General features: G+C 51.2%; 3 protein-coding genes and 1 long non-coding RNA gene across 25 annotated transcripts in view; 2 read left to right on the forward strand and 2 right to left on the reverse strand.

Moving 5' to 3' along the window:
* Window positions 1-1,215: 1,215 nt before the first annotated feature.
* Window positions 1,216-11,547, forward strand: FDPS (farnesyl diphosphate synthase). Of its 4 annotated transcripts, XM_036831366.1 has the most exons (11): window positions 1,304-1,325; window positions 2,177-2,393; window positions 2,470-2,632; window positions 4,462-4,602; window positions 8,802-8,882; window positions 9,030-9,152; window positions 9,519-9,607; window positions 9,701-9,773; window positions 10,475-10,552; window positions 10,655-10,789; window positions 11,290-11,547. In XM_036831366.1, exons 2-11 carry the CDS (start codon window positions 2,212-2,214, stop codon window positions 11,488-11,490), a joined length of 1,266 nt encoding a protein of 421 aa, XP_036687261.1. In that variant the 5' UTR covers window positions 1,304-1,325; window positions 2,177-2,211; the 3' UTR covers window positions 11,491-11,547. The 4 variants fall into 4 exon arrangements, with proteins under 4 accessions (XP_036687270.1, XP_036687273.1, XP_036687261.1 ...); XM_036831375.1 differs by lacking the exon at window positions 2,177-2,393 and having other exon boundaries at window positions 1,216-1,325; XM_036831378.1 differs by lacking the exon at window positions 2,177-2,393 and having other exon boundaries at window positions 1,216-1,325; window positions 2,491-2,632.
* LOC118884089 lies at window positions 9,030-15,307 on the reverse strand. Its single transcript, XR_005017180.1, has 3 exons — window positions 15,117-15,307; window positions 11,544-11,704; window positions 9,030-10,822 (listed from the first exon to the last, which is right to left on the reverse strand). It is a non-coding gene; the product is annotated as an uncharacterized LOC118884089 (long non-coding RNA).
* RUSC1 (RUN and SH3 domain containing 1) lies at window positions 11,826-21,168 on the forward strand. 12 transcript variants are annotated; one of them, XM_036831231.1, is made up of 11 exons: window positions 11,826-11,900; window positions 12,595-14,044; window positions 14,322-14,732; window positions 15,778-15,876; window positions 16,047-16,123; window positions 16,248-16,422; window positions 16,500-16,605; window positions 16,798-16,844; window positions 17,529-18,078; window positions 18,799-18,927; window positions 20,433-21,168. In XM_036831231.1, the coding sequence occupies exons 2-11, from the start codon at window positions 12,679-12,681 to the stop codon at window positions 20,599-20,601; spliced, it is 3,129 nt and encodes a 1,042-aa protein (XP_036687126.1). In that variant the 5' UTR covers window positions 11,826-11,900; window positions 12,595-12,678; the 3' UTR covers window positions 20,602-21,168. The 12 variants fall into 12 exon arrangements, with proteins under 12 accessions (XP_036687126.1, XP_036687116.1, XP_036687134.1 ...); XM_036831221.1 differs by having other exon boundaries at window positions 16,047-16,129; window positions 20,433-21,164; XM_036831239.1 differs by having other exon boundaries at window positions 16,047-16,129; window positions 20,309-20,599.
* A 2,317-nt stretch (window positions 21,169-23,485) lies between these two features.
* ASH1L (ASH1 like histone lysine methyltransferase) overlaps window positions 23,486-26,398 on the reverse strand; it is a 213,573-nt gene continuing 210,660 nt past the window's right edge. For all 8 annotated transcript variants that reach the window (XM_036831168.1, XM_036831148.1, XM_036831175.1 and 5 more), the window contains one exon: window positions 23,486-25,939. In XM_036831168.1, the coding sequence (XP_036687063.1) occupies window positions 25,848-25,939 (92 nt within the window). In that variant the 3' untranslated portion in view covers window positions 23,486-25,847. The remainder of the gene's footprint in view (window positions 25,940-26,398) is intronic.

The following is a 26,398-nucleotide window of genomic DNA, read 5'->3' on the forward strand; positions in this document are numbered from 1 at the left end:
TAGTAATTCTATGTTTAACATTTTGAGGAACCGTCAAATTGCTTTCCCCAGCGACTGCACCGTTTTACATTCTCAGTAGCAATGTATGGGGATTCCAACTTCTCTATATACTCACCAATGTTTGTTATTTTCAGGTTTTTTATTTTTTTGTTTTTACTATAGCCATATTACTAAGTGTAAAGTGGTATCTCATTATGGTTTTGATTTGCATTTCCCTAATGACTAATGGTATTGAGAATCTTTTCATGTGCTTATTGGCCATTTGTGTATGTTTTTTGGAGAAGTGTCTACTCAAGTCCTTTGTCCATTTTCTAATTGGGTTGTTTGTATTTTTGTTGTGGAGTTTTAGGAGTTCTTTATATATTCTGGATATTAAACTCTTATCAGATGTATGATTTGCAAATATTCTCTCCCATTCTGTAGGGTTTTTTTTTCACTCCTGTGATAGTGTTCTTTGACGTACAAAAGATCTTAATTTTGATGAACTCCAATCTATCTATTTGTTGTTGTTGTTGCTTATGCTTTTGGTGTCACATCTAAGAATCTATTGCCAAATCCAAGGTATGAAGGCTTACCCTTATGTTTTCTTCTAAGCCTCTCATGGTTTTAGCTTTTATATTTACCCATGATGGGTGGGTAAGCAGTGTGTGTGTGTGTGTGTGTGTGTGTGTAAGGGTAAAGTTTCTAGTTTCTGCTGAGTCTTATCTTTCTTGAGCACTTAAAGCACTTTATATACTTTATATCACAGTGTTATCCTCATTTAACACATGAGGGAAGATAGTCTCAAGGAAGTCAACTGAGGCTCAGAGAAGTTAAATGATTTGCCTAAGTTAGACAACCTGTAAGTGACCAAGCTGGTCCGGCTGGGTTTTTAGTAATGTGCCACTCAACTGCACAGGAAGATAATGAAAATTTAAGTGCGTAGTAAAAGTGACAGCTCGGAGCTAGGGTGCAGGGAATTCCCAAACTGTTTCGCTTTCACCTCGGCTGCCTCCATCCTCACCCAACCCTCCGCCCACTCCAGCTCCTCCTAACTTCCGGCCCTGAGCGCAGCCCTTCCATTGGCTGTTGGTTACAGGGCCTCATGCTCATACGAGGGGAAGCAGCCAATCAGTGTGGCTCGTCTCCGCCCAGCCAGCCAGCGCTAGATCGCGTGGTCTTTGTCCCTCCTATGGCATGTCGGGAATTGTAGTCTAATGAAGCACTTCTGCCTAGAGTGAAAGGAGATCGAGAACTACTGGTCCCAGGGAGCTGAGCGCCGAGCGGTCCGGCTTTTAGGAGTACCCAGCCAACAATCTGGAGCAGCAACTGGCGTCCAGGAACAGGTGAGAGAGGTAGAGGGCTGGCAGGGACTAGAAACTCGGCCTTACCTCTGTAGCGATACTTTAAGGCACAGGAGGTCCAGTCTGTTGTGTTAGAGTTCCCCCGTTTTGGGGGTTGGTGGGACCGACTGACACTGTGGATGTGCAGAAACTCCTGAACTCTGCCATGTGCTTTCCTGGAACCCCACAGGATAACTGCACCCTGCTTTGCTCTTCTGCTGCGAACCCTCCCCACCCACCCAGTGTTGCTCCGAGGCTGTCTGCGCAGTCCCAGGTCTGTGAGGCTCAGGACGCCCAGTCCCAGAGCCCCAGGCTACATGTCCATAGCACCCAGGGGTTCCGCTTTCACTTCTCTTCTTGAAGCATCTCAGAGCCTGCGCTCCCCTCTCCCCGCCTACCAGGGGAGACCTGTGTTCTAGATTTGGCACTGACACTCCCCAGTTATCTTCCTATCTCCTAGAGCCTCAGTTTGACCTCCATAAAATAGGGTGATTTAAGGGTCCTCCCAGCCCCCAGTCCTGAGGTCCTTTACTCTGGACTCTTCTATCATGTGCTCCAGAACTTGGGGGAAGAAGCCAAGAGTGCAGCAATTCCAGAGGCTCCCTGGAGGAGGCGTTGACGGTTTCTCAACCGGATAAAGTTAGTTGGCATTAAGTTCTAGCCGTCTTATTTTAAGTGTGATCAGTTGAGTCTTGGTCACCCAGCCATACTTTTTGTTCCCTGCGTTTCTTTCTGTAAATGCCCTCAAGCTCAGCCCAGAAGAGAGTGGGGCATTCTGGGTATGGAGGTAAAAGGTTGGAGGGTGACCTGGGGAGCTGACAACGTGCATCTGCCTTTGGTGCTTGCTCCTGCAGGGAGAGCTCGATGCCCCCTCCCTGTGCCACCCCCCATGCTGCCCCTGTCCCGCTGGCTGAGATCTGTGGGTGTCTTCTTGCTGCCAGCCCCCTGCTGGGTGCCCCGGGAGAGGTGGCTGGGTTCCCTACGGCGGCCCTCCCTGGTGCATGGGTGCCCAGTCCTGGGGGCCTGGCACAGTGCCCGCTGCTGGTGCCAAGCGTGGACAGAGGAGCCTCGGTGAGTTTGGCGGGGTGAGGGGCCTTGGGGAGGGGAGCAGCTGATTAGGTTTCTGACTTGTCCTCCCTCTTGTCAGAGCATTTTACTCCTCCCTCAGAATGAATGGAGACCAGAAATTGGATGTTTATGCCCAAGAAAGGCAGGATTTCATCCAGCACTTCTCCCAGATTGTCAGGGTGCTGACTGAGGAGGACATTGGACACCCAGAGACAGGAGATGCTATTGCCCGGCTCAAGGAGGTGAGGGGTTTACGACTTGAGAGAGTGAACCTTTGCACTCTCTGTGCATGTGTGGGATCCAGCTCTGGCTTTTGACAGGTATGAGAGCAGGCTTTTATCTGAGTGACTCTGGGTCCACTCTGGAGGGGGTGGGGCCTGGGCAGGTATATTTAGTCAGCTGATCAATCCTGCTTTATGGTTCTGCTGAGCCAGCCAGACTGCTTTGTATGGGGGTGGAGGGCCTTGAACCTGGTAAGTCTTTAGTTTTGTCGAGAAAGGGAATTAGGTATCCAGAAATCATAAGGTGCTACCTTGGCAGGGACCTGGGAGGAAGCAGTCTGAAGTGGGCCTGAGTGAAGCTAGTGTATCATCGGAAACCCCTGCTCTAGAACAGGAGCTACTGCTGGGATACTTAAGTTGCCTAATTCTTTTATTCTTTTGGAGTATCTAGTAATTCTGTTTGTAATGCTGTCTCATTTGTCTGAGGGGAACTAAGGAAAAGGAAGTCTGTTTACACTGGGATGGAGATTAAAAGGGAAGTCTTCCCAGTGAATTAGATCTGGTTGACAGCAGGGCAGCAGAAGGCACAGTGAGAAGCCCCAGCAGGAGGGGATGCTATTGGAGGAGTGGGGGGTAGGTTCCCCAACCTCGGTCCCCTCCAAGTTGTCCTCTGGCCAACTCTGTGGGTAGGGGGCTTGCCTTTAATAAAGTGAAAGAGGCTTTTCATTTGCAGATAGGTTGAACTGTGGGTTGGAGGAGGTGGCTGAGAAAGGAGGAATGGGCTGTGAAGGGGAAGTTAGGAGAATTGGGGATGGGGTGAAGGAGAGATGTGAGCACGCCAACCATTCCCATAGTGAAACCGCTAGGTGGTGTTTCTGGGGGCTCTGAGGAGCTCCAGTTCTTTATGTCTCAGTGCAGAAAGAATTCAGCAAGAGGCAAAGTGATAGAAAAGAAGTGATTTATTAGAATAGAACGCTTGTGAGGCTTACAAGCCGGTGGGTGAGAGCGTGCCGCACCCCAAGAACTTCATGGGCTACAGTTTTATAATCAAAGGAAAAGCGGGGAGGAGGACAAGACCGCCTTCTTCCTCATTCTTGAGTAGACGTCACGCTTTCATCATCACCTCCTCCTCCGCGTTGGGCAGGGGAGTTTTCTTGTCCCTACATGTTTAAGCCAGGACTGTCGTGGCACTATGGAACAATTATTTCAGGTCTCAGTACAATGAGGGTCTTTTACATTGAAATGTCGCCTTTCCATAAGTTGTTTTTTGTGTGTGCAGAGAGCATGTTCTAGGGGTCATTAACTGACTGAACTCACTGGGCAGGATGTGGGTCTCATGCCACTATTGTTTTATTGTTTTGGGGCATGTCTCATGCTTCTGTTGCTGAGCAGGCCTGCTTGGTTTTGTGGTTAAGCAAACCTGCTTTCTTCGGTGATCATTAACTTACAGGGGTCTCCCATACTTTTTTTCTTTACTTACAGTCCTCTAGTGGGATTAATTATTTAATCACCTACTTTGTCCTTTTACTCTGTCCCTATCAGTAGCACGTACAGAGTTTTCGCCCAGTTCAAGCCCTGTCCTGGGTTTGGGAGCAGATTTTAATCTCCAGTATGGAGCCTTTAAGTGTACTGAAGAAGACAATGCAGAGAGAGCCTGGGGACTGGAGAACTTCTAGCTGTGCTCCAGGATTTGGGAAGAAGCCGAGAGAAAAGCAATTCCAGAGGCTGCCTGAAGGGGTTGAGGAGGATAAAGTTAGGCCTCGTGGTTGGAAGTGGGAAGGGGCAAGGAGAACTCTCAGAATAGCTGCTCTGTAGACCCTGATGCCTTGTCCCTCTGCCCTTGCCCCCAGGTCCTGGAGTACAATGCCATCGGAGGCAAGTACCATCGGGGTTTGACAGTGCTGGTAGCGTTCCGGGAGCTGGTGGAGCCCAGGAAGCAGGATGCTGATAGTCTCCAGCGGGCCCTGACCGTGGGCTGGTGTGTGGAACTGGTAAGAGGGAGGGGGAAGGGCAGGAGAAGACGAGGTTTACTTAAGAGTGGGGGTACCCTGGGTAGGATGGGGTGGGGCAAGGAGGGATGGGCCTGAAACTTGGTTTCTTGGTTGTTTGTGTTTCTGTGCCGCTAGTGTGCTGCAGCCAGACTCAGTGAATTACTCCAAGGGTTAACAAATGTGGGGAAAGTCTTTTGTCAGTAGGTACATATTTCACCTGTAGACTTGCTGTGGGCCAGGGCCTTGGAACTGGCCATAAAGTTGTCAACTCTTTCCTCTGAGCAGAGGACAGCCGCAGAAGCAAGCTAGTTCTTCTAGAAGGTTATTCTGTGGCAGAGATTGAAAACTGGAAGCCCATTGGTAGTTTTCGAAAATATTTTAAAATTAAGGTCCCTAAATCTAACAAAGAAGAGATTTCACATAAAACACCAGATTTCTAGCATTACTTGGAAAATTGCTAGATCTGGGTCTAGAGTCCTATGTAGCAACAGTTGGCTGAAGTTGAATTGAGGCCACTTTCCCAAGACAGGACATGTGTGGGTCTGTCTTTATCTTGCTCCAATGCCCACATCTTCCTGTCTCCAAGCTCACTTGGCCCTTGAAGGTGTATGGTTTGCTGGCCTGGCCTAAAGTCTTCATTAGCGACAGGGGGACCAGGTTTGGGGGGGGGGGCGTGCTAGGCCCTGAGGAGGGGGCCAGTGAGCCCAGGAGGGAAGACGCTCAGGGCTTGGCGAATGACAGGTGATTCTGGCCTGCGGAGAGGAGCAGCTGGCCCGAGGGAGGACGTGACGAGCTCAGAGTCGGCCACACCGCATTCTCGGTATGAGCAGATCTGGCAGAGCTGTCTGTCCTGCAGGTGTTGGGAATTCCAATCTGGAGCCTGTAAGAGAGATGGGGCTGGAGAATAGGGATTTGCCTCCAAGGAGGTAGAAGGACGATGGCCTCACTGAGGACGAGGCCCCTGGTGAAGGGCCCCTGGTGCCCTTCTAGGGATCGGGAGGGGCTGAGGAGCCCATAAACACAGAGGGCGGGCAAGGAGGGAAGGGCAGGAGGAGAGGGGCAGAGCTGTGGGGCGGAGGGAGGTGAGAGCGCGAGGGGCCAACAGCTCACCTGGTAGAATCGGTTGCTGTTAACCTCAGCCGCACTGGGTGCACCTGGGGGTGTTTTTCTCTTTTTCTTTTTTTTTCTTTTGGCCGTGCCATGCAGCTTGCGGGATCTTAGTTCCCTGACCAGGGATTGACCCCCAGGCCCTGGCAGTGAAAGCCCCGAGTCCTAACCACTGGACGACCAGGAAATTCCCATGTTTTCTTTTTTTAAAAAAATTAATTAATTAATTAATTTTTGGCTGCGTTGGGTCTTCGTTGCTGCGCGGGCTTTCTCTAGTTGTGGCGAGCGGGGGCTGCTCTTTGTTGCAGTGTGCGGGCTTCTCACTGCGGTGGCTTCTCTTTCTGCAGAGCCACGGTCTCTAGGCGCACGGGCTTCAGTAGTTGTGGCACGTGGGCTCATGGGCTCACTAGTTGTGGCTCGCAGGCTCTAGAGCACAGGCTCAGTAGTTGTGGCGCACGGGCTTAGCTGCTCCGTGGCATGTGGGATCTTCCTGGACCAGGGCTCGAACCTGTGTCCCCTGCATTGGCAGGCGGATTCTTAACCACTGCACCACCAGGGAAGTCCCCCCCCCCGCCCCCCCGCCGCCCTGTGTTTTCTTAAACGCAGCTGTACTGCTGTCACTTCCCCAAGATTCCATTTGAGCTGTCCACCATTGTTTTGGATGATTTTTGTTATAATTTCTGCTTCTATCCTCCTTTCACTTCTACCTCATCTCCTTCAACCTCTTATTTTTCTATTTCAGCATTTACTTCCTAAAAATGAGGACATTTGCCTATGTAACCACAATACTGTTATCACATCTTTGTCTGGGCTGCTATAACAAAATACCACAGACTGGGTAACTTATAAACAACAGAAGTTTATATCTCACAGCTCTGAAGGCTGGAAGGCCCAAGATCAAGGCACCAGCATGGTCGGCTGAGGGCTTTCTTCCTGGTTCATAGCCAGCATCTCCTTGCTATGTCCTCAGGTGGAAGGGGCAAGGGAGCTCTGCGGGGTCTCTTTCATAACGGCACTAATCCCTTTCACAAGGCTTCCACTCTCATGACCTAAGCACCTCCCAAAGGGTCCACCTTCTAATACCATCATCTTTGAAGGTTAGGATTTCAACATACGAATTTTGGTGGGGGACACATTCAGATCATAGCAACATCCAAGATATTTAACATTGGTACTAAAATATTATCTAATGTATATTCCATATTTAAATACTTGTAATTCCCCCCCAATTGTCCACTATAGGTTTTTTTTTCTTTTTTTTTTTTTAACATCTAGGATCCAAGCAGGAGTAATGTATTGCATTTGGTAGTTTTTCTCCAGTCTTTAGAATACTTCCTCTATCACAATTGACTTTTTTTAAAGTCCAGGCCAATTATTTGGTAGAGTATCTCACAATCCAGCCTGATTAATATCATGAGGAAATAATCAGGGTAAACATTTTGGTAAGGATGCTACATAGGTAATGTGGTGTATTTCCCGTTACTTCCCACTATAGCACATACCTGGGAAGATGACTAAAAAAACTCAACCCGGTACTGTGGTACCATCCCTATAGATTTAAAGTTCTCCTAACAAATAGAAAGTGCAGTTGGGGGGCAGAGAAGATTGAGGGAGGCCACAGAATGAATGCCCTTTGGAGACAATCTTGGTTGAGTGGTGCTGGTTGAAACCAGATGGCCCTTGTAATCACTCAGGGGAGGCAGCGGACCTGTGGCTTCAGGGGAACAATGCCACTCCAAATAAACACATTGTAGATAAAACGTGTGCCCCCAATGTGGAAAACCCAGGTCCCAACCCAGGGCGAAGTCAGAGGTCAAGATGCAGATGGATGCCTCCTTCCCCAGGGACTTTGCCTGGCACAAGAGCAGCAATCGCCATAACCCTTTCTGCACTGCCCACACATGAGCTGGTGGGTGGTGTTGGGCACTTCCTGTGAGCAATGCAGATCCACTAGAGCACATGCAGGGATCAGGGTGGGGTGAAGGTTTAAAAACTGTATCTTCGGGGAATTCCTGGCGGTCCAGTGGTTAGGACTCGGCGCTTTCACTGCTGAGGGCCCAGGTTCAGTCCCTGGTCAGGGAACTAAGATCCCGCAAGCCACGTGGTGCAGCCAAAAAAACCAGAGAAAACAAAAACCATGTCTTCAAAAGCTGTTTGAAGGAGCCGGAATGTGTAGCCTGACTGCAGGAAGTATCCTGGGGGACATTACAGTGCTTCATTCTCTCATTTATTTCTTAGACAAACATTTATGACACACCCACTCTGGGACCATGCTGTGCTGGGCTCTGGGAATGCCAGGGGGACAAACACATTGCCCTGCCTCCAAGGAGTTCACAGTCCTGTGGGGAACCAGCACGTTTGGGTACCTTCAAGTAGGCTGGCACTCAGAAGAGTAAGCCCTTTGATGATGTTTAAGACCCATGGGTGAAAGTTACCAGAAGTCAGACTTCAGTTCCATCCTATTAGACCTGCGCTCCCAAATGAGCTCCCTGAGGTGGGGTTTTGTTCCTGGTCACTGGAGTAGGTAAGCAGAGTGCCCGGGGAGGACACAGGAACAGCCTTTTTTGTTCCAGAAGTCATGTAAAGTCAAATTGCCTGAAGAAATCTTACTTGAAGCATTCACTGAAGTTTTTGGCGAGAGAGTACAGTATATGAAGATGTTTCATCATCTCCCTGATACCAGGGATTGTCTAGGGCTGCTTGTCTGGAGATGTCAGAGATCTGTTGTGTCTCTTACTTTGAAAACAAGGGAGTTTTTGTCCCTTTTTATAGTTTGGAAGCCTGAGCCAAAGAAGTCATGTAACTTTCCAAAGTCCCACAGCACAGATGAAAAGTCCTTGGTGGACTTCCCTGGTGGTTCAGTGGTTAAGACTCTGTGCTCCCAGTGCAGGGGCACGGGTTCAGTCCCTGGTTGGCGAACTAAGATACCACATGCCACATAGTGTGGCAAAAAAAAAAAAAAAAGTCCTCGGCTTCCTCATCCTGACCTTCCTTCCCAGCTCAGTGATTCTCAAAAGCAGCAGCTCTGTTGCTGGTAGAAGGAACAGTAATAAGGAGCCCTGGGGCTCTTACTCCACTTTTCGTTCTCCTAGCTCCAAGCCTTCTTCGTGGTGTCAGACGACATCATGGATTCCTCCCTCACCCGACGGGGCCAGATCTGCTGGTATCAGAAGGTAAAGTGGGCGGGAAGGTAGCGGTGGGCATGGGAACAGGCCACAGGGAGATGGTCACGTGGAACCTATGGAGGTGTTCAGAGTTACAGGTTCTTGGTATGAGTCTAGGCCAAAGACTGATTGCTTGTTTTTCTGTGTCCTTGACAGCCAGGCATAGGTTTGGATGCAATCAATGATGCTTTCCTTCTGGAAGCATGTGTCTACCGCCTGCTGAAGTTCTACTGCCGGGAGCAGCCCTATTATATGAACCTGATCGAGCTCTTCCTGCAGGTGTGCTGCAGACCAGGGCTCAGTGCCCAGAGGCTGCCCACAGTAGCCTTGGCCTCTGTAGGACATTCTCGTCTAGCTTGTTTCGGGACAAAGGAGATACCTCGGTTTGCCTGGATGGGGAAATAATTGAGGAAGGGAATTGGGGAGGGTGGTGGTGGCGAGAGGGGCTTTTGTGTCTCTGTGACTGAGGAGTGGGAAGGGACTGTGTGTGTGACTGGATGGGCCTTGAGTCTTGGGCCCCTCTCTCCCTCCTGCTGTCTTTCTGACTGCCCAGGTGTCAACTGGTATGGGATGTAGGGCCCAAGATTTCAGGGTTCTCCAGCCCTGGAGAAAGCCCAGGTCATGGGCCATTTTCCTCTTCCTTAGAGTTCTTATCAGACTGAGATCGGACAGACCCTGGACCTCATCACGGCCCCCCAGGGCAATGTAGATCTTGGCAGATTCACTGAAAAGAGGTGAGGGACAATGGGAACCATATCTGGACAGTGAGGGAGGGCTGGGGCAGGGGCATTATCCTTCTGAGGAGTTTATCTTCTCCCTGTACTCAGGTACAAATCCATTGTCAAGTACAAGACGGCTTTCTACTCCTTTTACCTTCCTGTAGCTGCTGCTATGTATATGGTGAGTGAGCCTCCGCACCCTCGCTGCCCTGCTCATGTGGGCTTTTGGATAGGAGGCCACAGGGCAGACAACTTTGGACAATCTGGTGCCCCCACTGAATGGCTGTGTGATCTTGAGCAAGTTACTTAATCTCTCTGAGTCTGTTTCCTCAGCTGTAAGATGAGGATAAAAATCCCCACCCATGGGACTACTGTAAAAATTAACTGAGTGGCTAATATGAATGTGGATGGCCCATCAAGGGGGAACAATAAATCCTCTATCTGAGTACGGATAGGAGTGGGGAGGATATAATTCAGGCTGAGAGGGAGGAGACTGGATTCGGAGGCGGTCAGTGGGATTAACTGTCTATGCTGACCTTCTCCAAGTTTCCTTTTCATCCTGAAAGAATTTGGAAATGGCAAAAAGATTAGGAAGAAGGATCAGAGTGACTCAGGGACTGAGCCTTGTGAGAGAAGAGATAGTCTGAGGGCCTCCAGAATGGACTCACCTCTGCTATGACTCGCAGGAAGACCTAGCTAAAATAAGTGGGATAGGGGCTGGACCATCAGTAAGGACTTCCTAGATCAGGGAAGCCAGGGATGTCTGAAAGGAGAGGAGAGAAGATTTGGGGGCTGCACTGGGGCAAGACCTCGTGGAATGAAGCGGCCAGGAAGATGAAGGCACCTCTGGTGTATGGCTTGTTAATCCCCTTTTCACTGTAGGCGGGCATTGACGGGGAGAAGGAGCATGCCAATGCCAAGAAGATCCTGCTGGAGATGGGAGAGTTCTTTCAGATTCAGGTAGGAAGGCATGAGGCACTGGCAGAGAAAAGGCTCCAACTTTCCTCCTTCCCTGCCTTGGTGCCTCTTCATTCCTCCTTTTCTGCACCCGCCCCCACCCAGGATGATTATCTTGATCTCTTTGGGGATCCCAGTGTGACAGGCAAGATTGGCACTGACATCCAGGACAACAAGTGCAGCTGGCTGGTGGTTCAGTGTCTGCAACGGGCCTCTCCGGAACAGCGCCAGATCCTGCAGGTGCCTGAGAGAGGGCTGTGGATCCCTGAGCTGCTGAAAAAGGGGATAGAGCAGTGGTTCTTCAGTGGGGGTGATTTTGCACCCCCCCCCCAGAGGACGTTTGGCAGTGTCGGGAGACATTTTTTTGTTGTCATAACTTGGTGTGTGTGCATGTACCACAGGTATCTCTAGTGCGTAGAGGCCAGAGATGCTGCCAGACATCTTACAACGCATACAGTAGCTTTCCACACAAAGTATTATCCAGTCCAAAATTTCAAATGTGCCAAGGGTTGAGAAACCCTGGGCTAGAGGAAACTGAGGCCTGAGCCACTGTCTGAGCATTTGGGATGGGGAGGGGGAGGTTCAAGATCTTAGATACTAAGAGACACTTGAAACTGGAGGCAGGAATGGAGTGAATGGCATTGGAGATGTTCTGGAATAGCTGGATGGGGGGAGGAGAGTGGACCTGGAGGTGCTGGGGGGAGATTAATAAGCCCATTTTCCTGCCTCCAATCCTTCAGGAGAACTATGGGCAGAAGGAGGCCGAGAAGGTGGCCCGGGTAAAGGCGCTATACGAGGAGATGAATCTTCGGGCTGTGTTCACGCAGTACGAGGAGCACAGTTACAGCCGCATTATGGGTCTCATTGAGCAGTATGCTGCGCCCCTGCCCCCAGCCATCTTCCTGGGGCTAGCAAACAAGATCTACAAGCGGAAAAAGTGACTTAGAGACTGTGAAGGTGGAGAGGGGAGGCTCTCAATAAATTGTTGTCTAACCTGTGGTTCTTCTGTTCCTGCTTGTGCCAGCCAGGGGCGCAGCTCTGTCCAGAATGGTCAGGGTCGGGGGCAGCTGCATGGAAGCGAGGACCTCGGGCCTTGGCTTCAGGATCCTCTTGGGAGTGAAAGCTTAGGACGCATCAAAAGCCATTGAGCCGGGCCTGGGTGGGTGACACAGGCAAGACGTCAAGCGCTGGGGGCTGGGTCTGAGCCACGCCACGCCCATGCGTGAAGGGGCGCGGCTGCGCAGCGCTGGCCGCCGGTTGTCCCAGCCCCCCTCCCCTCCAGTCTGTGCGGGCCGGGCGGGGACCCGAGCTGCGAAGGAGCAGACGCTGGAGCGGTTGCAGGAGGACCCTGGTGAGGATGGCTCGTCCTGTGGGTGTGGATGGACGGATTGGGCACGCGGGGTGGGGCAAGAGAGGTTAGCGGTAAAAAATGAATAGAGAAAGGGTGGGGTGGTAGCTGGATGATAGAGACAAGTGCGGAGAGAATGGATAGACGCGCTGGTTTTCGGAGCAGGGTGAACGTGCACCGTGGCTGGAGGCCGGAGCTCGGGGTCTGTGCCGGCTGGCCTGCCAGGCGGAGTTGACATGACGACGGCTGCTCCGTCCTTTCCCCCACGCCCGCCCCTTTCCTGCATCAACCAGCCAGACGAGCCTCCCCACCACCCAAATTCAGAGCATCTGGGCGGGGCGTCCCTTGACCCGTTCCCTTGGGAGTGAGGGGCAGGCTGGGGAGCAGGGCCAGATTGCAGCAGAGAGGACCCGGAGTCCATTCTGGGCCCCATTCTTTTACAAGCCCCCGCACCTCCAAGGAGATCGAGAGCGCAGCCGCATGCTCTGACCCTCCCCGCCCCATTCCCGGGGGGGTTACATTCGACTCCACCTGCAAACACTGCAGCGGAAACTAATGGCCAGTCGATGTCTATTTGCATCTCATTTAAATATTGTCCAAGGCGCCTTTCCAGGCCTGCCCCAGCCGTCAGTCACCTCCGTGTCCTTCCCGCGGCCCGCTCCCTCACTGGCTGGGTTTCACCATCCCTGTCTTCTAGGGCTGCAGCTGCAGTTGCCAGGTAGGTGGATGTGAGAGGCCTGCTCCTCCTCATTCTCGAGGCCACCCCGTCGCCGCTGGCACCATGCTGTCCCCTCAGAGGGCTTTACTCTGCAACCTCAACCACATCCACCTCCAGCATGTCTCTCTGGGCCTGCACTTGTCCCGCCGTCCGGAGCTTCGGGAGGGGCCCTTGAGCACATCCCCTCCCCCAGGGGACACTGGGGGCAAGGAGAGCCAGGGCCCCTGCAGCGGGACCTTGGTGGACGCCAATTCCAACAGCCCAGCCGTTCCCTGCCGATGTTGCCAGGAGCATGGGCCAGGCCTAGAAAACCGGCAGGACCCAGCACAGGACGAAGAGGGGGTTGCCTCTCCCTCGGACCCAGCTTGCTCCTCCTCTCTCAGCTCCTGCTCAGATCTTAGCCCTGATGAGTCCCCCATCTCGGTCTACTCCAGGGACCTCCCTGGCAATGAGGATGTCCACCCTCAGCCCAGCATCATTCCTCTGGAGCAAGGCTCCCCACTGCCTTCTGCAGGTCCAGGCGCCTGCTCCCCAGACAGCTTTTGTTGCTCTCCTGATTCCTGCTCTGAAGCTTCCTCTCCACCTGGCCCTGGCCTGGACTCCAACTGCAATGCCCTGACCACCTGCCGGGACCTGCCTTCCCCAGGACTAGAGGAAGAGGATGAGGCTGAGGAGCAGGACCTCCCTACCTCTGACCTCCTAGAGGCTGATGATGGGAAAATCGATGCTGGGAAAACCGAACCCAGTTGGAAAATCAACCCCATTTGGAAAATTGACAAAGAGGAAACTGAAGCTGGCTGGAAAATCACTGAGAACAATCACTCTGATTGGAAAGTAAATGGGAATTCTAATTCTAGCTGGAAAACTGAACCTGGAAAATTCGACTCCGGTTGGAAGACCAATACAGGAATAACTGATACTGGCTCCAAAACAGATGCAGGGAAAACTGATGGGGGATGGAGAAGTGACGTCATCAAGGAGCCGGTGCCCCATCGGACAATCACATCCTTCCACGAGCTGGCCCAGAAGCGCAAGCGGGGCCCAGGGCTGCCCCTCGTGCCGCAGGCCAAGAAAGACCGCAGTGACTGGCTCATCCTCTTCTCGCCAGACACCGAGCTGCCCCCCACGGGGTCGCTCGGTGGCTCCCCGGCGCCTCCCCGGGAAGTCACCACCTTCAAGGAACTCAGGTCCCGAAGCCGGGCTCCGCCCCCGCCAGTCCCGCCCCGAGACCCCCCAGCTGGCTGGGCCTTGGTCCCGCCCCGGCCCACACCTCCACCCGTCCCTCCCCGGAGGAAGAAGAACCGACCTGGGCTGCAGCCCATAGTAGAGGGGCAGCCCGAAGAGGGCAGGGCGGGGAGCCCAGCTGCTGGTGAGGAGGCCCCAGCCGCAAAGGAGCCGGAGGAGCCAGGCCCGCAGGCCGGCGTTGAGGGTAAGAGGCCACAGGAGGTAGCGAGAGGAGGGCTGGGCTTTGGCCTCGCCCACACCTCCAAAGCTTCCAACCCGACCCCCTGTCTCCCCTCCATTCTGTGTCACCCATCCTTCCCGTCCCCTTCTACCAGGGAGCGCTCAGGGAAAGGGAAACTGGGTGGGTCCTTGGGTTACGGGACTAACTCTTTGCTCCCTCTTTCTCCCGCCCCTCCTTGCCTGGCTGCCCATCCCGCTGGCCTCCTTCCCCTCCGCACCTGCCCCGCCAATCCCGCCTGCAGCCGGTCCCCTCCTGCTCCCTCGGCCTCTGGTTTTCCGGTTCTCGGCTGACGGGCGCCCCCTGTTGGAGGGTGGGGGCGCGGCCGCAGCTGGGTCTCTGCTCCTGGCGCCTCTGGCCGGCTGGCCCGGCGCTGGGCTGCGGCTACTGGGGGCGCCGAGTCCCCCAGAGGAGCAGCTGCTGCCTGTCCGCCTGTCCCCGGTGGGGGCCTATTCGCCTCCGGCTAGGGGGGACCTGCCTTGCCTGGCCAGCCCTGAGCTGGCACTGCTGCTGTCCCCGCTCTTTCCCAGAAGTAGCACCTTCCCCGCCGCGGCTTCCCCACTCCGCCAGGTACCCGCCCCCCCGCTGCCACGGCCACCTCGTCCGCCGAAGGCCCCTCGCTGGACCAGGAGCCCACCGCCTCCTCCCAGGCTACGTAAGACGGACCCGGGCCAGCCCCGCGGGCCACGCCTCAGGCGGGGCTGCCCCGCCCACTCCAAAGCCCCACCCATCCTCGCCCAGACCGATTTTTCAGTTTTTTTCCGGGGTTACCCGTCTGGGTCCTGCCCTTCAACCTGGGCGGATTCTAAGTTCATTGGTACTGCGGAGTCTGGCCCTGCTGGCTCCCTGTGCTGGGCGAAGGTTGCTGCTTTCCCGGCTGCGTGGCCCGGCCACTCTCCCTCGAGGCCCGGGCATAGTGGATACGGGCTTAGCAGGCTTCCATGCGTTTAAGGGGGTCCCAGCAAGTCCATTGGTAAGGACCTTGGGTCACACCCTCTGTGGAATTCCCTGGCCAGTGCAGTTCGAGCCTGATCCCCACCTTGTTCGGGAAGGGTAGAGGGTGAAGTTCGCTGAGCTCATTGGCCGAAGGGGTTCTGGTCACTCCTTCTCCATGGGGCCAGCCCCACGTGGGCTGCAGCGGGCGCCCTCCTCCGAGATGCTGGCGCAGGACCCCGGTTTCCCCTTTCCGGCGCCTTCCAGCCTCCCAATCCTTGGGTCTCCTCTCCCCCTGTCTCTCCTCCCTTTCCCGTCTGTCTGTCTTTCCATTGGTCCAGGCTCCCCACGTGCTCCTTGGGTCCCTGCGGACCTGACGAGGGCCCCGGGCGGCGGGCACAAGGCTGCCCCTCCCTTCCCTCGGCCTGTCATCTCCCGCCTTACAGGCCCCAGCCTGGCAGGCGGGAGGTGAGCGCGGCTGCCCCACGTCGGGACTTCCGGGATCGAGGAGGTGGGAGCTGGGCCGTGAGGAAGGGAAATAGGAACCGGGAAGTGGGGAGCAGGAGGTCAGTGCTGAGATATGTGTAGGATTTCACCCTGGGAGCCCGGGTTGAGCTGCCCTATGCTCCACCCAGCCCTGTCCTCCCTTTCCCAAGACTTCAAGGGCAGGAACGCTGCAGACCCGCAGGAGATGACCTGTGCGGAAGCCTGGAGTCCTTGGGGTAACCCCTGGTAAGTGTCACTGCCTTCTTCTTCCCTTACCCCAGTCCGTAGTTCCTGGTCGTTCACCGGCGTCCCCCGGGACCAGCGACTGTGGATGGCAGAAGCCCAGAGTGGGACTGGCCAGCTGCAGGAGCAGAAAAAAGGTAGGACACCCTGACTTTTGACCCTTGGCTTGGGAATCAACTTCCCCTCGCTTAGGCCTTCCTCTCTCAGGGTCAAATTGTGTAAACCGGGCTCTCCAAGTCCCTTGGGGTTTGCCTAGGGAGAGACAGGGGGCTTTGACGCTTCTTCCTTTCCCTGGCCCCCAACCCAGGTCTCCTGATAGCCGTCAGCGCTTCAGTGGATAAAATCATCTCGCACTTTGGGGCCGCCCGGAACTTAGTGCAGAAGGTGAAGGTGCCTGTGGGAAGGGCGTTGGGGTTGAGGAGGTGAATGTAGCTCTGAGGCGCAGGAACAGTCTGCGGGGAGAAGGCTGGAGGTATCTCTGGACCCATGCCCATTGCACTGCCTCCAGGCCCAGTTGGGGGATAGCCGTCTGAGCCCAGATGTGGGGCACCTCGTGCTGACCACCCTTTGTCCGGCCCTCCATGCCCTGGTGGCCGACGGGCTGAAGCCTTTCCGGAAAGACCTCATCACTGGGCAGCGCCGGAGCAGCCCCTGGAGCGTGGTGGAGGCGTCTGTGAAGCCAGGTGAAGGGGGGGAGAGTGTGGGGCTGGGCGGGCGGGGGCAGGGACTGGGCCTGGCTGACTGCGCCCTGTGTCCTCAGGCTCCAGCGCCCGTTCCCTGGGAACCCTGTATGGCCAGGTGAGCCGTCTAGCCCTGCTAAGAAGCAGCCGTAGCCGCTTCCACGCCTTCATCCTGGGCCTCCTCAAGTGAGTGGCCTTCTTTCTGGCATCCCTCCCACGGCCTGGGGACGGCAGGAGTGTCATGGGTGGGACACATGGTGGGTGCCCCATGTCCCCAGAGAAGGCCTTCCCTCTTCCAATCTCATCTCCCATCCTCCACCCACAGGGGGCTGGAGTCCTCCACCTCCTTGAACTTCTGTTCCCTCCTCTCTCCCCCAGCACTAAGCAGTTGGAGCTGTGGTTTTCCAGTCTCCAGGAAGATGCAGGTCAGAGGCTCAGATGGGAGAGGATGGGGGTGCTAGGCTGGGGCCGGTGGGGGAAGGGATCTCTTCTGTTGGTTCCCCGTGGTGCCAGATCTTACTACTCTCCTGCTTAAAACTCTTTCAAGGAGTCTTACTGTCCATAGGAGGAACGACCCAAATCCTCACTGTAACCTCCAAAGTCTTGGTTATCTGGCCTCTGCCTTCTTCTGCTCGCTGCCTTCAGGTCTGGGGCTTTCCCTGGTCCTGTGACAGTCTTCCTTTCCTGTTCTTCCTGCCCCAGGGCCCTAGTTTTACTGTCCCTCCACCTAGAATAGGGCTTCCTGCCCCTCCTGCCTCCTCATTAACTTTCATTTATCCTTTGGGTCCTTCTTCAGCGAGGCTCCACCCCCACCTCAGACTAGGCTTACTCGCCCCCACTCCCCACCCCGCCCGCCCATTTTGCTCCCATGGCTCTCAAGTCCTCCTTTTCGTTATATATTTGTCACCACACGTTCTACGTGCGTCTCCCTCTCTAGGCCATGGTTCCACACAGGCGGGGATGTGGCAGCTCTGCACCCCTCCGTGTCCCCCTCTCTCTGCCCCAGTGCCCAGCATAGGAAGAGGCCTGGGAGGATGTTTGCTGATTGGTGGGCTGATGCTCTGGACTAGGCCCAGAGCAGGGGCTGATGTTAGCCTGTTCTTTCCCAGGCCTGCTGTCCCTCCTGTACCTGCCCACCGGCTTCTTCTCCCTGGCCCGGGGCGGCTGCCCCTCCTTGTCCACGGAGCTGCTGCTCCTGCTGCAGCCGTTGTCGGTGCTCACCTTCCACCTGGACCTGCTTTTTGAGCACCACCACCACCTGCCCCTGGGCCTGCCTCAGGCCCCTGACCCCCCAGGCTCGCCTCCAGCCCTGCAGCAGACTGTGCAAGCCATGCTGCACTGGGGGGGTCGGCTGGCCCAGAGCCTCCGGGGGGCTTCTGGGGAGACCCCTCCAGGCCCTTCAGCCCCCTCAAGCCCTCCTACCCCAGGTAGTTGGTGGGAGCAGCTGACCCAGGCTTCCCGGGTCTACGCCTCTGGCGGCACCGAGGGCTTCCCTCTTCCCCGGTGGGGATCGAGGCATCACAGGACTGCAACTGAGGTCACACAGGAGAGGTCCCTGCCCGCAGAGGAAGCTGCACCAGGCAGAGGCGTATGGCTGGGGAGACTGTTTGGAGTGCCTGGGGGCCTCACAGAAACTGAGAGTGGAGCCCCAAAGTCCAGGTAATGGGGTCCCTGGTCCTCTCCGTGACCTCTGACCTCCTCTCAGAGCCCTCAGTCACCCCAATTTGTTTTTTTTTTTTGGCCGCGCCACGCGGGTTGTGGGATCTTAGTTCTTGGACCAGGGATTGAGAACCCGGGCCCCAGCAGTGAAAGTGCCGAGTCCTAACCACTGGACCGCCAGGGAACTCCCTCAGTCACCCCAATTTGAAACTCGGTAGGGATCCTTTAGGTCAGAGGTTGACAGTCTGGCTTTTCTATAGCCCTGAAATAAAAATGGTTATATTCTTAAGTCATTAAGTTTTAACAGTTATGTAAATACCTGCATAATATTGTCCATTTTGCCTCCTGGCCCTCAAAGCCAAGAATACTTTCTGGCCCTTTAGAAAAAAAAAAAAATTGCCAACTCCTGCTCTAGGTTTTGACCATTGGTAGCTCTTTAATGGCTTCAGGTACTCTCTAGTGACCCTCTGGATCTAAGCCTGCTGGTTCCATAGGTCCCTTTGTGGTTTTTGGTGTTGTAGACGTTCGTTATCACCTCCCTAGTCACCCTAAAGGTAACTGTCCCACAACTGCCACTCTGCCGTCAGCAGTGACCAACTCCTGACCTCTTTTGAACCACAGTTGCGTCCCTCAGCCTCTTCCTCCCTCCAAAGTCCTGGGTACTTGGGTTCTTTTTATGGAGGTGGGGTGACCTCTGTGACCCTGCATCCTTTCCTCCAGGAGACCATCCAGCTGGCTGCCCCCGACAGTGAGTGTGTTGGCTCTGGTGAAGCGGGGGGCACCTCCCGAGACTCCCTCTTCTCCTAAGGAACTTGAGGTCTCGGCACCCAGCACAGCGCAGACCCACAGGTAAGGAGGGTCGGGGAGAAAGTGGTGTGCGTGTTATACCTATGTGTTTCTCTGTCTTCACAGAGTGGATGGGAGGCGGTGTAAACGGCCTTGGGCTGTAAAGTCAGGCAGTGCTTGGTTTGCGTTGCATCTTTGCTATTTATTATTGGTGAGACACTAATTTCTCTGAACCTTAGTTTCTTTCTCTGTAAAAAGAGGATAATCTATACTTTTGTTATGGTTGTCCTGAAGACTAAACGTGATTTTATTCAATATAAAAGCATTTGGCACACAGAAGGTGCCCAGTTAGTGGTAACTTTTATTACTGTATGTGTATACGAACACACATGTGTGTCCACTGTGGTACTGTTCTTCTCTTTAGTGGGGTCTTCTAATTTGGTACGAGGGGCTGCGTTGACTTTAGGGTCTGGCTTCGGTTCTCTCAATCCATTGAATTAGGCTTCTTGATTTTCCATTCAAGTACTTACTATGTGCTTAGCATTATGCTGGGGGAGGGAATGCAAAGGAAAACCTGTTGGAGTCCCTGCCCACAAGGAGCTTGTATTCCAGTGGGGATACCAGTGAATAAATGAGCATTTACAATTCTGTGTGGGTAAGACTCTAGGAAAGGAAGACTGAGTCCTATGGAGCCATAGAGACAGGGCTTCTTCCCCAGGTCTGGGGACTCAGAGAAGGCCTAGTGATGGTGTGGGGTGTGCATCTGAAGGAACAGGATGCAAAGGTGGAGAAGCCCAGGTGTGGTAAGTGAGGAACTATGAGTACATGAGTAGTTGTGGCTGGAGTGGAGGATGCTGGCAGCGGTGTTAGGGAGGTTGATGGCTTCAGTAGGCCAGCTAAGAAACCTGGACATCACTCCAAGGCAGTGGGAGCCATTGAAGGGTCTTAAGCCTGGTGATGATAGGCTTGCTTGTTTTAAGTTTTAGACTTAAACAGCTCTCTGCTGTTTGGAGAATGGAGCTGGAGAGGGTTGTCAAGATTCAGGCACACCAGTTAGATCATATGCCAGTGGTCCAGAGAAAAAGTATAGAGGCCTAAATGAGGACAATGGCAGTGGGGTTGAAAAGAAAGATAAATGGAGTGGTGGGAGATACAAACACCAAACAGGTTTTGGTGATCGATTGGATGTAAAGACTGAGACAGCCTGGTTTTTGCCAGGAGCAACTGGGTGGAAGGTGATGCCATTTACCACTATGGGGGACACAAGGGGACGGGTTTGGAGGGTTAAGATGAGTCATTTAGTTTGCATATGTTGAATTTGAAGCACCAGAGAAGTGCAAATTGCGTCAAATAAGCAGCTAAAGAGTGGGTTTGGAGCTCAGGAGACGGCTGGGGCCCCAAATAGAATCAACATGTTGATAGATGGTCCCCATGTCTCTTCCAGAGCCCAACTGATGTTTACTGAGCTGAACCAACAGGGACATACCATACAGTGGGAAGGTGAGGCTGGGGACAGCTGGGCACCCCTGCCTCACTTCATCCCAGCATCTCCCTCTGGCTCCTCACAGGGCAGTTCGAGCTCTCTGTGACCACAATGCTGCAGGACCTGACCAGCTGAGCTTCCGGCATGGGGAAGTGCTGCGTGTCATCGCCACTGTGGATGAGGACTGGCTCCGCTGTGGGAAGGATGGAGTGGAGGGGCTGGTGCCTGTGGGGTACACCTCTCTTGTTCTCTAGGCCTAGGACCTTTTCCTTTCCTGCACCTCTCTCCCTCCTGTCACCTGGGAATGGAATGGCCTGTGAACACTCCCCCATGTAAACTGATCATCCCCGAAGTACTTTCCCTGTCTGCAAAATGACACTTTCCTCCCACATCCATTTCTGCTAACATGTAAAATAAACTTTCCTCCTTCCCTCCCATACCCATCTATAAGGTGAAATCTGCTCTTCTTCCAAATGTATAAAAAGGCATTTCCCTCCATGCAATCTCTTTCCTCTTTCCAATCTGCAGAAGGGAATAGCTCCCTATCTGCAAAATGGAAATCTAGACCCCCTCTATCTTCTTCATCTGTAAGTGGACTGTGCCAGTATAGTATATGCCTCAGTTTCCAAGACTAGAAGGGCCGCTCGGCTTCTTCCTGTGTATGGAACCTTTCCTCACTTCACCCATCCCATGTTGCCTGTATTTATGATATACTCATGCTGTACTAGGTGCTGAAGTCTGGACACCCCTGGCGGGTGGGCCTGTGGTGTTGGTCTGCCTTCTTCTTCCTTTGTCCCAATAAAGAGTGGGAGTTGAACGTGTCTGTCACTGTCGGTTTCAGGACATAGGCTAGGGGGGAGGGGGGAGGCCATGTTATGGGGAGCCCAAGGGAGATGCTTCCTTCCTAGCCCAGGTCCAGTTCTTTCTGTTCCCTTAGGAATGGTGAAGTAGCCCCCGATTGGTGCCTGACTTGCAGGAAGTGCCTCTCTAGCCTGAGACTTGATTGCTTTGCTTGGTGAGACTGATATGGTAAGAGCCTGAGGAGATATGGGAGAGTTGGGAAGACTTAGTCCATGAAATTGTACTTATCAGATTCCTATCTGAGGTGATGGGAAGGATTAAAAGGTTTTAAGAAGGGACACATTTTTTTTCTATTTAATATCACCATTCTGTGGTGCTATAACTTTAGGAAGCATAATAACTTGACATCTATTACTTTGTTAGGAGTTAGTGAGTTTCAGGCTTTTGAAATGAGAATAGCTAAATGCTCTAGAGCTTGGAGGATGGGGCTGGAAATCACTGTAAGTGATTGCCTAGAGGAGAATCACTAAAAGGTTAGAAGAATAGAAAGCTATAATTATAACCAGGCAACAGGAAAGTTAGGGAGAAGCTGAGAACTATGAGGTGAAACGGAGGAAAGAAATTTTAAGTTTTCCTTCATCTTTGGGAACTTGGTTAAGAGCACAATGGGCTGGTGTTAGGAGAAAGGACTTGAGGAAATAAAAATCTTAGATCCGAAGCTTTGGAAATACTCAGGGGCAGGGTTGGTTAGAATCAGATGTCTCATACTTTTGCCATTTTCTAAGATTTAATGCTCCCCATTCCTGGCCAATTTATGTTATTCATCTGCTCCTTGCTTTAATTTTGCTTTTTGTGTTTGGCGGCCCTCTCAGTTTGGACCTCAGTTTGCATTTCAGGTGTTTGTTTTCTAGGGTGATGTTTTTCAAACTGGATTCTGAGAGCCTCTGGGAATTCATAGTTAATATTCTTAAGAGCGGGAGTACTCAAGTTTATGATGCTTCTTCAATTGCAAATTACTACTGCAAAAGAAGTTTTAATTTATAAAAGAGTAGATATAAAAGATGACTTTGGGACCAATATTTCTTAAAGTGAGATCTACAGAGTAATCTTTGTGGGGGGGCATGATTCTAAAGTTTCAGAAATCCTTTACTGATATAGAGCTTTCATTTCCTGTGATTCAACCTGCCCTCTCCTTTTCCTGACTCCTATCCCTATGTGCCTGGTTTTATAGTGGGTAATCCTCAAAAGTGGGAGGGGTTCTAGAACAATACTGTCAGAGCATCAGTGAGATACGGTGATATTGGCAGTTGGAGCCTAACGGTTCTCAAGTAACAGAACAGGGGACCTCCTTGCAGGACATCTTGAGATAGGACAAACATTGATATGAAATTAGTTTTGTACTATTATCATTACATATTATCTAGAATAGAACAGCTCTAAGTAGGTATTAAAGGGATATTAAAGGTTAAAAAAATTAAAGATTAAGAAAACTACTAATGTATTGTTTTTGCAGCCATGAATAGACTATTGGGTAATAGTGGGATGAACCCCAAGTTGTTGTAGGAGTGGAGATTGAGCTCTTGCAGTCAGCTGTCTTGATGCTTCTGTGCAACTATATTCTAGCTGACTCAAAGCCTAAATGTCTGACTCCTGCCTGGGGCAAGATTTTGTTAGGTCTTTCGGTTGTTGGCAGGAATGGTTTTATCTTCCTTAGTAGGATCATGCTTTGGCTATTTCTGACACTTTCCTATTTGCAGATGAACATAAAGATTTTGGAGTTCTGGCTCCAACACTAGTTACTAGGTGATCTCTGGCAAGTTATACTTAACCTTCCAGAGCTTCGGTTTTTGCTTCTACAAAAATGGGTATAGTAACTACACAGGGCTATTATGAGGATTAACTAGCTACAAGATCTTGGGTGAGTTACTTAACCTCTCTGTTGCTTCAGTTTCCTCATCTATAAAATTTGGTTTTGGTACCAACCAAAAAGGCTGTTGTGAAGACTAAATAAATGAATACATGTAAATTGCTTACAGTGGAAACGGTCTAACATAGTGGCCTAGAAAATGTAGCATAAACTTATGATGTCTATGTGTTACAAGGGGTAGAGGTGTAGAAGATTATTATGCTGATTGGCTAGGCTGGGCCCAGACCAAAAAGATTGTAATATTGAGGAAATGGCTTTATCCGATAGTCAACAGCAGTTAGCGTGCCCACGTGGGGCCCAGGATAATGATGATGTGGTTTTAAACAGATCTCTTTGGAAACACGATGGAGAAGATCCTGAAAGACAAATGGAGGATAGGAAAGAGGAAAAAAATAGCAAGCTCACCACTCTGTAGTTAGGAAAAGTTTTTTCCATTTAATACTAGACTTTCAAGGATTGAGATGCAAGCTTTTTATGCAATTACATCCAATGTTAAAATTGGTAATACATAATTTACAAAGATTAACATCAAAACAATCATCTATTTAGATATGCTTTTGTAAAAAGGAAATATATTAGCAGCATTTATATTTTCCGCAATCACACAGCCTACAGACATGCAGACTAACTCTGTATCTATTTGCAGTGATGTAGTGCTTTGCCCCGCATTTCAAACACCAAAACCCGCCTGGCAGCTAGGGGGTTCTTTTTATTCGTTATTATAAAACAACCGAAAAATAAAAAAAGGCATTAATTTCTACACCAGTAAGAAAAAACAAGTTTTTGCACTTACCTAACATTTGATTGTCTAAAAAACATTTCAGTTTTTAGTCTTTCAACAAAAGAAAGATAAAATGACAGAGCGTAGTGTCTTTTGCTTCTGTTCTCGCATTTTACAAAGTTTTTTTTTCTTTTTTAGTCTTTTTTAAAATTTTAGTGTTTAACACTATTAAAGGAAATATTGACTTTTAATCTCTTTCTTGTCATTTTCCTGCTTTGACTAAAAGGAGACCCCCAAAGTGCCCCTATTCCCACCTCCCTCCCACCCGGCTCCCTGCAATGAAAACCAAAAGAAACCACTCAAACGGGCTTGGACATGCGATTTTCCCAGCTCCACACGTGAGTATCTTATACCCAGGTCTCTTAGTAATGTACAGTGCTTCTCTACAGTAAGAAAATACTCCAAACTATTTTCTTAATTCTCTTTTTTCTTTAATAAAATATTTATTCTGCTTTTTCTCTGCTCAAGGGGATCTTTGGCATCCCCTGTCTCTTTTGTTTTTTTTGTTTTTTTTCTCAAGATTGACACAGAAAGGAGAAAAAGAAAGATTCAATGGAATGGAAGGTGGTCAATGTTTCTACCTAAACAAGTCAGAGCGTCGTCATCGTAAGAGGAAATGTACAATTAGGACAGCATTGGTCCAATATTAGAAAAAAGTAATGGGAAAATGTTTAACTATTGTATTGCTTACTAATCACGCAGCAGATATATATATATATATATACATACATATATATATACACACACAACTTGGCACATTTAAAAACCATCTTTTCTCTTATAAGAACACCTAAAACGTATATGCATATGTCTGTCTGAAAAGACAACAAAGCAAAGCTTTTTAAATTTTATTTTTAAAGAGACAGTATTATCTGGTAACTTCTGGTCAAGAGAATGGGAAGGAAGGTGACACCCTGGATATCCCTCCTGAAGATGAAGTCATCAGGAAGGTGGAGGAAAGATGGAACTAGGGGTGGGGAGAATACACTGTCTCTTTAAGAGATGGACATTGAAAACTGTACAAGTAAAACAAGAAGTAGTGTTTTCAATTGATAATCTACACTCACAACAAATACTCTAATAGGTGAATACTGCTCAACAGTTTATGTAGTGACTTGCTGGGGGGTGGTTAGAATTCATTTTTATGTAGGTTTTAAAATGATTTTTCTTTGAAATGAATCTCCATTCGCACAGCACAGCAGACACACAAGAACCATAGCGCATAAACAGCACGTGTGCTGGCGGGGGCCTGGGCTTCTCATTAGAAAAAAATATGTTCGGCAGGTTATGAAGGTTAAAACAAAAATAGTTACAATAAGTACTGTGCCCTTCTGACCCCATGGGGGCCTTCCCTATTCCATGATTCCATTTGGGGGAGTAGAGGTAGGGAGAGGGGCAGCAGTTACAAGTGCTTTGAGTTGTCAACTCACATTTTACTTTGACCTGGTTGGGGAAAAGAGGAGAGAGAAACTTTTCCTAGTCAGGGATTTGGAACAAGGCCCAGCTACTGTTTCTGTTTTACGTCTCAGGTAGCTCTTGGAGCCTATAGAGAACAGACAGGGTAGGGGTGGGGATCCTGGCCCTATCCCTTTGGAGTTTGAGTTATACCTGGGTATAGGAAGCAGCTTCTTAGCAGTGCCTGCAGGATCAGAGGATGACACAGAAAAACCCAAGCTGTGGGGAGGGGCAAGTGCTGTAAAGTACCAAAAGATTCTGGTCATCCCCAATGTGCTCTGCCCTCCACCCTACATTATTAACCCTCAGGGTGAAGCAATGGAGAGGAAAACAAGTAAAACTGAACTGTTTAGACAGATCCCCTTCCTCTTCCTCTCCACTAGCTCCAAGGTTTACTAAGTACCTAATGTCAATGACATGGCCCCATTCCCCTTGCTGGACGGACCCTTCCCACCCCTGTCTACACTCAGAGAACAGGAGGCAGGACTGTTAGCTCCACTGGATCCCAGATGCTTGAGGTTCTCATTCTTTGAGGTTCACTTCCGAAAGCTGTTTTCTGGGATAAACAAAGTACGCCTTCGAAGTTTCCTGCCTGATCCTTCCTCCAGCAAGTAGGTCACATCGATGGCTGAAAACAGAACCAAGGAGGCTCATCAAATACTACCTTCCCACTCCTTATTCCAGATTTGAGTTCTCAGGAGATCACAGGAATTCAATGGTTCCGCTTCTGACCTATAAGCAATTTAGGCCTTCCTCCAGCCCCAAATGAAATAAGCTGTTCTCCAGGGAGGAGATCCTCTCACCTCCCAGTTTCATTCCCAAGATATAACTAAACACGGGCCCATGAAAGAACTTTATCATTTTTTTGGCCGTGCTGCACAGCATGTGGGATTTTAGTTCCCCGACCAGGGATCGAACCCATGCCCCCTGCAGTGGAAGCGCTGAGCCCTAACCACTGGATGGCCAGGGAATTCCCAAGAACTGTTCCTTTTTTTTTTTTTTTTTTTTAAATTTATTTATTTTGGCTGTGCCGGGTCTTAGTTGTGGCATCCATGTGGGATCTAGTTCCCCGACCAGGGACTGAACC

Source organism: Balaenoptera musculus, chromosome 1 (assembly GCF_009873245.2).
Source record: "Balaenoptera musculus isolate JJ_BM4_2016_0621 chromosome 1, mBalMus1.pri.v3, whole genome shotgun sequence".
Taxonomy (NCBI): Eukaryota; Metazoa; Chordata; class Mammalia; order Artiodactyla; family Balaenopteridae; genus Balaenoptera; species Balaenoptera musculus.

Coding starts and splice junctions, on each gene's coding strand:
- FDPS (XM_036831366.1), top strand. CDS start 2,212: ATGCTGCCCCTGTCCCGCTGGCTGAGATCTGTGGGTGTCTTCTTGCTG. Junction 2,633..4,461: donor CTATTGCCCGGCTCAAGGAG/GTGAGGGGTTTA, acceptor CCTTGCCCCCAG/GTCCTGGAGTACAATGCCAT. Junction 10,553..10,654: donor GAGAGTTCTTTCAGATTCAG/GTAGGAAGGCAT, acceptor GCCCCCACCCAG/GATGATTATCTTGATCTCTT.
- RUSC1 (XM_036831221.1), top strand. CDS start 12,679: ATGCTGTCCCCTCAGAGGGCTTTACTCTGCAACCTCAACCACATCCAC. Junction 15,877..16,046: donor GCTGCAGGAGCAGAAAAAAG/GTAGGACACCCT, acceptor CCCCCAACCCAG/GTCTCCTGATAGCCGTCAGC. Junction 16,845..17,528: donor CAGTCTCCAGGAAGATGCAG/GTCAGAGGCTCA, acceptor GTTCTTTCCCAG/GCCTGCTGTCCCTCCTGTAC.